The sequence below is a fragment of the Sparassis crispa genome, assembly GCF_003851025.1.
Source record: "Sparassis crispa DNA, contig_000004F, whole genome shotgun sequence".
Classification (NCBI taxonomy): domain Eukaryota; kingdom Fungi; phylum Basidiomycota; class Agaricomycetes; order Polyporales; family Sparassidaceae; genus Sparassis; species Sparassis crispa.
This window is the reverse complement of record NW_020939751.1, coordinates 2299518-2312346: the sequence shown is the minus strand read 5'-3', so window position 1 is coordinate 2312346 and position 12829 is coordinate 2299518. Positions and strand designations below refer to the sequence as shown.

At 41.0% G+C, this 12829-nt stretch overlaps 1 protein-coding gene across 1 annotated transcript; it reads left to right on the top strand.

Moving 5' to 3' along the window:
- Positions 1 to 11013: 11013 nt before the first annotated feature.
- On the top strand, positions 11014 to 11199 carry SCP_0507990 (hypothetical protein; the record flags this gene model as incomplete). Its single annotated transcript, XM_027758855.1, has 1 exon — positions 11014 to 11199. One exon carries the CDS (start codon positions 11014 to 11016, stop codon positions 11197 to 11199), a length of 186 nt encoding a protein of 61 aa, XP_027614656.1.
- Between the last annotated feature and the right edge of the window lie 1630 nt (positions 11200 to 12829).

Sequence of the window (12829 nt, the reverse complement as noted above, 5' to 3'; positions counted from 1 at the left end):
CGTGACTGTTAGCTGCAGGCAAAACCACAGGGTACACAGATGTTTATATCGAGCATGATGCGGGTATGTCAAATGTGGTACATTCCTGTGGTCATGACTGTTAGTTGTGGGCATGATCACAAAGGCACGTGAAAGAAGGTGTCCTTGCAGTGCGGATACCTATCTGGAGTGCAATGTCTATACAGTTGGAAATGTTTCACGTGGCACACACCTGGAGTTGTGTCCCTTGGTTGCAGTTGTGATCACAGGTATGTGAAAATGTGCGTATTGCCTGTGGGGACCCGTATTATAGCGGTCAGTGTGATTGCAATTCAGGAGGGCTCGTGATAACATGCAATCTGTCTCTGATTTCTGTGAGTGATGATGCTAATATCTTGCCATTACATGGCCCGTCTCTTTCCGTGAGGGTGGACGCCAGTACCCTGCCATTACATGGCAGGTCTCTTTCCATGAGGGTGGACGCCAGTACCCTGCCATTACATGGCAGGTCTCTTTTCGTGAGGGTAGACACCAGTACCCTGCCGTTAAATGGCACATCTCTTTTTGTGAGGGTGGATGCTTGTACCCTGCCATTACATGGCATGTCTCTTTTCGTGAGGGTGGACGCCAGTACCCTATCACTACGTGGCACATCTCTTTTTGCAATGGTGGATGCCAGTACTGTATCATTACATAGCACATCACTTTCAATCGTGGACATTAGTACCGAGGTGGTAGGAGATAATATAAAACCATCTGCAGAAGTAAGCACTGATGATGAGTCATTAGACAATACTACATTACCTGCTGTATCAATCCATGGATGCTGTAGATAGCAAGCTGGACATATGTAGACAGCAATGGCAATCAGCCAAAGAAGAGACAACATATTGGAGTGTGCTTAATGCAATGGTCAGAGTTGAGTCAACGATGGTGGTTTTGTAGCAAGAAGCTGAGGCTGCAGAATGGGCAGAATTTTTGAATTCAGCACTCTGAGTTAGGTCTAGCTAGAGTCAGACTACAAATTTTGTACTCTCTGGTGTTAATGAACTACATCGTGACTAGAATGGGGGTTTCAAAGTGGTTGTAGTAAAAACCAATGCGACTCACACAAATAAAGCTCAATAGAAGTGGTACAGCAGCCACAGGAGGCTGATGCATTATAGTTAGGGAAGTGAAGGAAGCACATAGTAATTCTAAGATGTAGAAATGAGTATTATTAAAATCTATGCATAAAATAGTGCAGAATACTCTCTTAAACCAAGGAAGTCTGAGTAAAACTGGCTGAGATACCTCAGTTTTGGATTAGAATGCTCAGCCTAAAGTGGAGAAAAATCGTAAAAATTCCAGTTAAATTGTAGAATCACCCTATAAGGCACATAAACATGCTATATAGGGCGCCTTATTGATTACATACAGTGTACATTTGTTTTTCCTGGAAGAAACAAGCAGAAGTGAGAGAAAACTGAGAAAATGGATTGTAGCACTGCAGGAAGTAATGCTGATGTTTTGAAAGTGACACCATCAGATTCAGCATAAAAATCCGGTCAGAATGCCTACCGGGTGTATCAAAATCCGAGTAGAATTGAGTGAGCTACAAACCATGCAAGTTTGGCTAGAAGTGTGGGAACCAGTTGCTAGAGACTTGCCTAAATTGGTTAAGGTTTGAGCGGACAACGAAAAAAGTGTCGATGCGATCCAGAAAATCGAGCGCAACGACACTTTTTTCGTTCTCAGCGCTCTGGTGGCTGAAGAACTACTAAATGCAGCAAAATGTTCAAAGTCAGCACTTCTGTTTCTGGACTAAAGAGCTGTTCACCAGGTATACCCGGGACCACTATAAAGCTTGGCTTCCAGGTTATTAGCTTCATTAGTAGCTGTTGATAACAATCTCTTGTATACATTTTTTGTAGTGATTCTTGTAGGCACATTAGTAACAGTTTCTAGCATCATTTTTTGTAGTGATTCTTATAGGCACATTTGTAACAGCCTCTAGTGTCATTTTTTGTAGTGATTCTAATAGGCACATTTGTAACAGTTTCTAGGGTCATTTTTTGTAGTGATTCTTATAAACACGTTTGTAACACTTTCTAGTGTCATTTTTTTTGTAGTGATTCTCATAAACATGTTTGTAACAGTTTCTAGCGTCATTTTTTGTAGTGATTCTCATAAACACGTTTGTAACAGTTTCTAGCATCATTTTTTGTAGTGGTTCTTATAGGCACATTTGTAGCAGTTTCTAGGGTCATTTTTTGTAGACATTCTTATAAACACGTTGGTAACACTTTCTGAGGTCATTTTTTGTAGTGGTTCTTATAGGCACATTTGGAATAGCTTCTAGTGTCATTTTTTATAGTGATTCTTATACACACATTTGTAACAGTTTGTAGTATCATTTTTTGTAGTAATTCTTATACACACATTTGTAACAGTTTCTAGTGTCATTTTTTATAATGATTCTCATAGGCATATTTGTAACAGTTTCTAGGGTCATTTCTTGTAGTGATTCTTATGTATTAAGAGTCAGTAGATGAATTTGTAAACCACTGTAAGGCTCTTTAATCCTTGTAAAATGAATATTAATAACTTTTTAGTCAAGTTTTTATATAGATTTTATAAAATGACATAGTAATATCATTTTGAAGTCCTAGCTACTTTTTAGTAATGTTTTTATATTTTTTTTGCAAAACAACATAGTAATATCATTCTGAAGCCATTTTGAAGCCGAGTCTTTTAAAATGCATAGTAATCACTTTTTAGTTATGTTTTTATATACTTTTTGCAAAATGACATAGTAATATCATTTTGAAGCCATTTTTCAGCTCAGTCTTTTAGAATGCATACTCATAACTTTTTAGTAATGTTTTTATATAGATTTTATAAATTGATATAGTAGCATCATTTTGAAGCCATTTTTTAACTTAGCCTTTTAGAATGCATACTAGTCACTTTCAAGTAATGTTTTTGCATACTTTTTGCAAAACAACATCGTAGTATCATTTTAAAGCAATTTTGAAGATGATTTTTATGAGAGGTGTACTAATAATTCTTAGTAACATTCTTATATAATTTTGATAAAAGGACAGAGTGATATCATTTTAAAGTCATATTTTAGATAATCCTACTCTGAGATACTTAGCAAGATGTTAGACTATTATTAGACAGCAACAAATAAATTATTCTCTACATTGTACTAGATTATCAACTAATATTAAATGGTAGGTACAAGATTGGTAGGCGACATAGCAGACATATAAGACTCATGTGATAACATACCATATTATTGTTATAAAGTGTGTTGCACACTCTTATATACTATTATAAGATTTTTATAAACTATAATCATATGGCATCTTATAAGTGAGTCAAGAGTATATTACTATCAGAAGCTTACTATATATTATTAAGCAATATACCAGTTGTTGAATAACATTATAGACTGTTATAATGCTTTTATGTAAAAAGAACTAGCATTTTGTGGTAAATGTTTTATATAGACAAATAGATGACATGTTGGACTATTGCAGAACTGTTACTGAATATTTCTAAGTGAAATATTAGATGAATAGCATACTAAAACATTGTAATGCAGTTGCTAATGATACCTGGAGTATCTAAATAATATTATAAGTCATTTTAATACTTTATTTCTTTTTAGTATCTGTATAAAATGAATTTTTACATAAATGTAGTTGAAACAAAAACCGAGTTTCAGAGCTTCAAAAGATTATACACTGGAAGAAAGACTTAAGTTCTTTACACTTATTAGTATAGCATCAAATGTTAGTCGATTTTTGCCTAAAGTAACTGTTTTAAGTGAATGCAAATGGTGAAACCTTTAAATAGATACTGAATAAAAATACAACATGCAATGCAATGCAATGGACCACTCTTCACAAGTAATCAACTACTAAGGAGTAATATAAAATGATTAATGCATGTGGAAACAATTAGATGATGAGAGAAAGGCAGGAACACAGGACCTCAGGAATCGTTCCTGTCATGCAAAGCAATGGCCCACTCCCCACAAGTTCCTACAAGAATCACTACAAAAAATATTACCTATAAGAACCACTACAAAAAATGAGGCGAGAAACTGTTACAAATGTGCCTATAAGAGCCACTACAAAAATGACACTAGAAACTGTTACAAATGTGCCTATAAGAGCCACTACAAAAAATGACCCTAGAAACTGTTACAAATGTGTTTATAAGAATCACTACAAAAAATGACTCTAGAAACTATTACATATATGCCTATAAGAACCACTACAAGAAATGACACTAGAAACTGTTACTAATGTGCCTAAAAGAATCACTACAAAAAATGTTACCAATGTGCCTATGAGAACCATTACAAAAAATCACACTAGAAACTGTTACACATGTGCCTATAAACAATACATCAAAATGTATACAAGAAATTGTTATTATATTATCTACTAACTCCTAGTATGCCATCTAATAATATGTAGTAAGTGTCCTACAATGTCCCACCATACATTGATAACAGTCTACAAAGTCGCCTACTGACTCTTAGTATATTAATAGTCTAGTAGCATTCAGCAAGTCAACAATAGCCGGTTATACTGGCTCCTAATATACTCTTTAGTATCAGTTTGTAATGAGCTTAGAATAGTCTGAATATGTTACCCGATATCACTTTGTAAGAATATCTAGTAACCCACAACAGTGTCTAGTAATCTTTCCTAAACATTGTAGTCTACGAGTTTATAAGATGCTTACACTAGTCCAGTACATCACCTAGTACCAGTTGATAAGGGCCTTACAGTAGCCTATAAAGTGGTATATTGACTCCTTAGACTAGCAGATGATAAGCACCAAGATGATAAGCACCAAGAGTTGTACTCGGAGCCCAGAGGTCAACGCCAAATATAGGCACCGTGCGGCAAGGAATGGCAACAGCCACTGTCGGAGTCTCAACACACGGTGAGTTTAGAAATCTTGTCGATGCGCGAGCTTCATCAACAAGATCTCTAAACTCAGCCATGTGTTGAAAGTCAGCTAGGCATTTGGAGAAGATTTCGGACTCAGCCCATGATGTCCAACTTGCATAACTTGTAGCTCACTCAATTCTACTCAGATTTTAATAAACCAAGTAGGCATTCTAACCGATTTTTTGAGCTGAATCTGACTGTGTCACTTTTATGACATGATAATAAATTTCTGAAGTGCTGATCGACGTCCGCTCACAGATCATCAACTTCTTTTCTCATACCTTAACCCGCTGCACATCACCTATGACTTTGACACTCCGACATCAGCAGTTCAGTATCCGCTTAGTGCAATGTGTGCCAATGCTGTCACATTACGCGCGATGTTTTTCAACAATATTCTGTGAACGACTCATGACAGTCATTTTCTTGTCTCAGGATGGATTACAGAGAATTCGCCTGCTAAGAATGATGGATTGTGCACAAAATTTTGATCATCGTCTCCATGGCACCAGAGTACCTCACACTTCCAACACTGGTTAAATGGGTTTTGTGACTACCTTTTTTTCTTGTAAACCTTGTTTTACCTTGGACGCAAAAGTACGTGTCTTCTCTCCACAACGAGGACATTGTATTTCAAGTGTGGGGTGGTTGACACACACGATTTGTGTCTCACATAAAGACTCTATCCTACGCAGGAAGATCTCCATACTTGACTTGCAAGAGCAGCGAATGGGAAAGGACAACACCAATTTTTCCTCAAGATATATTGCACCTACATGTCAACCGCCCTCGAGGATGAGTACATCACACGAGACATTGCGATCTCATCCATCGGCACATACATTGCCTTCACCTCCCTTTACGGTTGCTCGACATAGGCAATCCCCTCGTTCACATCAGCATAAGATCCTGCTCGGTCCCCTTCCCCCTATTTCAACAATTGTCATTCATCCGCTGAGCAGATGATCAATGGACTTTGCTTGTCGAGGGTTAGATCATGAAGGAGAGGAATGTGAGATGAAGATGCTGGGTTCGATCGAAGCTTAGGGAATTATGTTTATATCCTTTCACTATGGTCATACTTTTAGTTACAAGTGCTCAGTACACTGTTTGTTATGTTTGTAACTTGTTGAAATGTTTCGTTGATTCTATTTGTTATTTGCTGTATAAATAAGTACAATAATAAATAGCCTAGCTATTGTTTCCATTTATTTATTATTACAAGACAACAATAGTCTACTATTCATAACACTAAGAACTATTGTTCCTATTGATTCAAGTGGCTATTATTCTTATTGGTTTACTTAGCTATTGTTTATTTTCATTATTGTTTCTATTGAACCTTCTGGCTATTGAACACCATTTTAAGTATATTTTATGAACAACCTATTATTGTATATAGACAATTGTTCATCCCCCTATTATTCTTTTTCATTGTTCTTGTCTATTATGCTTAGGACCTTATTGTCCCAAGTTTTAGTATATAAAGGCCCTTGCCTGAGACAAAAGAAATAATATACATATATTCATACTGATATTCATATACAATCACGTGCCATGTAAGAATCTTATTGTTTGTGTCCAGAATAACTGCAGGCTCTAAGATGACTAGCATTGGTCCTTGGCCATCGTGCTTACCATTCTTCTTTAGCACTCTCTTGTCTGTCACATAACAATCAACATGGACTTAGTAATGCGGCAAATCAATATGCATCCAATTGAAACAAGCAAAAATGACAAACTGGGATTCAAAGTGCACAGGCAACAACAGTGACAATATGGTCCAGCTTCACGGCATGGGGTGCAGATGTGAAATTCACATGTTAAGCCATAAGGGATTTTTCCTTTAATGCCTGCTGCTGGAGGCATGTTCTGCATGATCATAAGCAACACAAATGTAGATCATGGAATCAAACTGACCTTATTCATTCAATGTCAGGACTGGAGCAGTGTGCCTATGAGTATTATAAAAACAAGTAGCCTCCCTCAGCAACTAAAATAACCTCTTCCACAAAAATTCATCAAGTGTCAGTGCACTGCATTCACATCAGTAAAGAAAAGAAGGTAAGCCTGTCAGACTAAAATACCCCTTCATCATCTCAGCTGTTTTATGACCTTTTTCATCCGACAATCTATGCTCCTGTATGCAGCATGCCAACGACGTTTATGTGATTGAGGAAGACTATGTCAAAATCTTCCGCCTTGAAAAGCCATCAGACAATGAAAATAGGATTATAAAAAATTGCACAGTGCCAGCACATCATGCAAAGTTGTCACATGATCACGATTTTCCCAGAGTCATATGACCTCATAACTGCAGCACAAGGTTCCTTTATGTCAGAGTCTCTCCACTGAAACTAGAGAAAACATTGACCGATTCATCCACATAGTTTTCATATCGCATCACTACAGACATATTGAATGCAGACCGCAAAATTCATATCAAAAGCAAACCACAAAAATTGATACTGTACAAAGACAACATATTTAGGGAGAAAAAGAAAGCATACAATGACCACACATATTGTACAAAGGGTAAGTGATGGGCAAGAAACAGAAAGCATATGACAACAACTGATATCATACAAAGGGCAAGGAGTGGGTAACAAAGACATGGTATGATATGTCCTAAACTACTGCTGAATAACCTTCACCCAGGTGCCCTGGTTGAACTCCTTCAGAAGCCTGCCATTCTGCAGAGGCTGAAAGCTCCACTCAGCTTGACAATGCTTGCAGCGATAGCAATGAGTCTGGGGAGAAGTGTCCCTACGATCGAAGAAGATAAAAGTGCCTAAGCGAAAACAGGTGTCGCACTGCATTGGAACCTGATTGTCATAGGGGCTGATCCTGGGATGATCCCAGATGTACTCTGAGATGGTCAGCTTGTAGGACTCTGCCCGTGTTCGCTTACGCCTGGCCTTATCCAAATCACCAGTCGTCGCATCACCACCGCTGATGACACGATCCTGAGTGGTTCCTTCCAAGAGAATGACCCTGGAGTGCCTGCCCAATGGGCCTGAACTGGCGAGAAGTTCGCTCATCAGCAGGTCACCGACAGTGGCTCCTTCAATAAACACATGGCACACGAATCCAAAAAAGAAGGGGGCTGCACTGATAGAAGACAGCGCCGGTGCTGTGAATGCCAAAACCCGGGGGAGCTTGTAGCTAAATCGTGCATGTGTAAATTTAAATGCTAATATCGAGTGGAGGGTAATGGGAAGACCGTACCGTGTACAAACTGTGACCAAGTCTTCCCCAGGAGCTGCCTTTGACACCATGGAATCACAAGCCAGCAGCACAAATGTTGTCGGCACCTCTCGGGAGAGCACCATCAGGTCTTCACAGACAACAAATTTGAAGAACTGTGACGAATCAGTGAATGCAAGTTCCCATTGGTCATGAGAGACTTACAGTATCAATTGTGCCTACCCAGTGGCTGCTGTAAAACAAGTCACCGGTGTCATCGTGCGAGTATGTATAAATAAGAATTAGCATGTAGCTAGTGACACAGGAGAAGATCAGGATCAGCTCTGAGTCAATGTGAAAGGCAGATGACATATGATCAAATTTTCGACACTATGTCGAGCATATGAAGATGATGACCTTCTGTGGCCTCTGAGCCTTCCAAGTCAAAGACGACATCCAGCCGGTTTAGGAACTCTCTGTGGTCAATGTAATAGGCTCGAAGATACTCCTCCACAAGATTGGTGATGGTACCATACTCAGGCAGTGAGCGCAGGTGCAGATGAACCAAAACCAAAGATGAAGTATCCAACCTTGCAGTCTGTGATATCTCAGGCTTGCCGAGAATCCGAAGACCTTTCATCAATGGTACCCAAGGTTTTTCTGCAGATTGAACATGGACACTATACAGGCCCTGATAACCCTCAGACATCAGCTTCTGTGGGAGTAAAGAATGCATATAACCTACATGGTATACCTGCATCGCACCACCACCACGCTTTGTAGCGCAGGCCGGACATTCAAACCGCATCTGCTCAGTCATATTCCACTGCCGGAGATCTGGAATGCAATGCAAGCAAACAGCTCTGCCGCAGTTAGGACGGTCACAGTCGACCAAGTCTCTGCCTTGTTGGCAGAGAAAGCAATACTAGGTGCATTGAGTCAGCAAGACTCATATGTTGAAGAGAGAAAACACACCACATCAGAATTGGAGATGACATTGGAAACAACCGACACCGGGCTTGGCCGCTGAGAGACATGCAGGTCACCAGAGGCTTGTAAGATTCCAGGGGTTAATGTCATAAGAATAAAGATGCACTGCCGAAAATTCAACAATGCACCATTGTTGAGTGACCTACGTTCACCTGTCAGCAACCCCACAGACTTCTGTGCCATCTGGAAGATCTTGTAATGTTGACGCTTGGGTGTGCAAGCAGGAGGAGGCATAGTTGGATCGGAGGTGAGTGAGCCGTGTCACGTTCACCCACAGCAGCAGCAGCAGGATCAGGTATGAGTTAACTGCTTCGGCATCAAGGGGCATCCATTTTAGCAGCAGATGCACATCCTTTCAGCCTGCATATGACTCCACGAGATGGGCGGCTCTGAAAAACATGACAGGAACACTTCCCTCATCCTCATCCTCATCCTCATTGTCATCCTCGACCTCGACAACTGACACAGGTGCATAGCTTTGCAGCTGGTGGATTGTCTCCTCCAGTTTCTCATTGGTATTGTCCAATTCATCAGTCTCCTTCGATTCATCATTGGACAGAGGCAGGCTACCAGTATAATCATGATTTACTACAAACGTGTCACCTCTGTCCGAGTTGTCATATAGAATCTCCTCTTCATCGGCATCTTCATATGAACCTCTATGCACAAGGCTCCCCCTGTCATCTCTGCTTCCCCTCAACTGGAACTGCTTCTAATCATCCATGTCCATCATCTCATCCACACTCGGAGTCAATTGCGACATAGGCATCGGCGAATGCAGGGAAGAGTCTGTTATCAAAATATCAAATCCTCAAGTGGCTGAGCTTTGTTGCTGCATGTTGCCATGGACATGGAGTGTCAAAGCTCAGTTATTTGTGAGTGCCTTTGTATGGTAAGTGTTTCTCCTGTAGACAGTATTATGTCATATGTGTGCTGGCGCGCACTTTACTGACTTTATCTCATGGCTGGTCTTTGGCCAGTCATGGGGTACATGTGGGTTTTGGGGGATCACACCAGGCATGCGACAACGAGTTGCAGAGGGCTCCACATTGTGGAGGCGACTCACTCACGCCTCTCACCTGGTATATGGGAATTGGGAGATTTTGCACTTCGGTGCCAATGCTTCAGTATGCCTGCATCCAGGTGCATGCCTGCATCCAGGTGCATGCCTGCATCTAGGTGCATATGTGCTCTGCACATTACATTGTCACCGGCCATCAGCCTTGTGCTGTGTGAGTCGTGCATGGCCTCCACAAGGTCAGTGTTTTTTACTTCTTTGTTTCTTTTTGCATGATATAGTGTGAGTACAGGAAGTGTAAGGACGATGTGGTAAGCACTCCACAGTACTTCATACAGATACTGACCACTGTTCTTCAGCATATAGTAGGTTTTATGGCAGTGGTGAAGACCATGCCAAATCTTAGTAGATTGAAAGAACCAGTGAGTTTTTTTTCCTTGCACTTTGAAGAATACTGACCTCTTAATGTTTCCACAGCCTCTTACACATGTACTCAAAGTTGACAATGGTCACTGCAGTGTGAGCAATGCAGCGCATAAGATGAGCATTTTTGCATGAATGAGGGAGGGCCCACCCTCATCACAAGTCACCTCTTGTGTTTTCAATCTTTGTAGTTAGAAAAATTTGTAACACTTGAGTTTGTAACCATGAAGCATGAATAAGGCAAAGTCATACCAGTACGCTGGGCGATGCACAGGCACTTAAGTTACCTCTTGCTACAACAACAGCCAGGGCGAATGCAAAGGGATGGGACAGGCCCAAGGTTAACACTCAAGTATGTATGTTGACATGGTAATTTTTTTCAGTCTGCATCTTCTCACTTCCTGCATAGCAAATCGGCAACTGGTTTGCTATGCATTGAATCTCGGAATCATTCCCGGCATGACAGATCACAAGTTCTCTCTGACAGATGCTGAAAATACGGCCAAGGATGACGATCATCCCGATCCGACTGAAGGTGAAGCTGATCCTGCTGCTGTGGATGATAATGATGTAGAGCCATTCTCAGTGGCAGAAGATGCAGCTGATGTGCAAAAGAAGATGATGGGACAGAAGTGGTCTTTGTGAAAGACTGCACACTGGGCATGGCGAGAGGAGCTGTTGGAAAGGGTTGGCCAGGAGCCTCCTGATGCAGAGGAACAGTGGAGACAAAAATGGGAGGAAAGGTTCTCATCCTCCTGGCCTTGCCGACAGAGAAGCCCATGCAGATTTGGTGCACCAAGTAAGTCCCGGCCATTATTATTTGCATTATTTTATTCACCGCCATCCTAGGCTTCAGTCACCTGATACTGGTGGCTTTCTGAAGGTCACTGACTGTGTCGATAACTGGCAGAAAGATTTGTGGAAGAAGTGGGGACGGCATGGCCCAACGGATAATCAAAATCACAAAAAAGGGACGCACAAGGTGTGAATGTAAATACGATCATGTAAATGCATTATCATTTGTCAGGTATTTGAAGCCGATGAATAAATCAGTGAGCCATCAATTGGCCAGACGTGAAGTGAGTCCTCAGTGCAGATAATTTATTTTACCTCTACTGAACACCCTGAAGGCCCTAGAGGAAACCAGGGAGCTACGGCACATCACCACTGAGATCAAGAAGGCAATTGACATCTACGAAGGTGACAATCCAAGACAGGAAGCATGAGCATCAACATCAGCAACGACTCTAGATAAACAAGTATTCCAACTCGAGCACTACAGAGATCTCGCTGAAAGTGAGCAATGAATGTTATGAGTAAGTCATACTCATGGAATACAGAGCAATATGCACTAAGGATAATGATGCCAGGATGAAATCACACTCAACGATGTGCAGCACGAGATCAATGATAATGGCAATGCCATCATTCTTGCATTTGAGGAGACGTGGAAGCTGATTCAAAAGCATTGTTTGGTCCGGGCCATTGTGACTCACCAGCATGGTAAGCTTCATTCTCGAAAGTGAATATGTATCCATGCTGATGATATACATGCATTGATTCCAAGCGTGCCAAGTGCCCTTGGAAGAAGATCAGTAAAGATGTCCACAAGTACATTGATGAGGCATGTTGGCCGGACAGCATGGTCTTTGCAGAACCTTGGAACATCGGTGTTGACAACATCGATTTGCTCCTCAAGCACTGGGCGAATCAACAGGCTATTGGCTCAGTTGCTTTCCAATTTCTGGTAGCAGCTGGTGGAGGTGATGCCATGAAGCCCAGAGGAAAAAAGCAAAAAGATGTCACTGATATGAATGTTGGCAATTCAGCAGATGAAGGGGAACAGGATGACAATGATAATCAGAGTCAATCGTCATGCGAAGGGCAAAGGCTGTGAAAGAAGCATGTTCCCCCACATTCTGAGCAGGAGTTTGACTTCGATAATATTTTCAGCAGCGATGATGATGAGGAGGGATGGCAATTTTCTCCACAGAATCTTGTCAATGTTCCTCAGATGGGACAAGTGAGTTCATCTGGAGTTGCTGGTGCTCCAGCAGCAATTGCACATTGGAGGAAACTCTATCCGATGATCACCAATCACCCGGATGATATTATTCCGTGGCCCAGGTCAGTGAGGGTTGATGATGACTGGTATAAGCATGATGTTAGCCTCCGCCAACATTTGTGCATCCGGATCCTGCTGAAAATGATGTGGCAGAGCAGGAGGAGGTTTTACAGATAATGTCTGCCCAATTCCAAGGCTTCAAGATTTTTT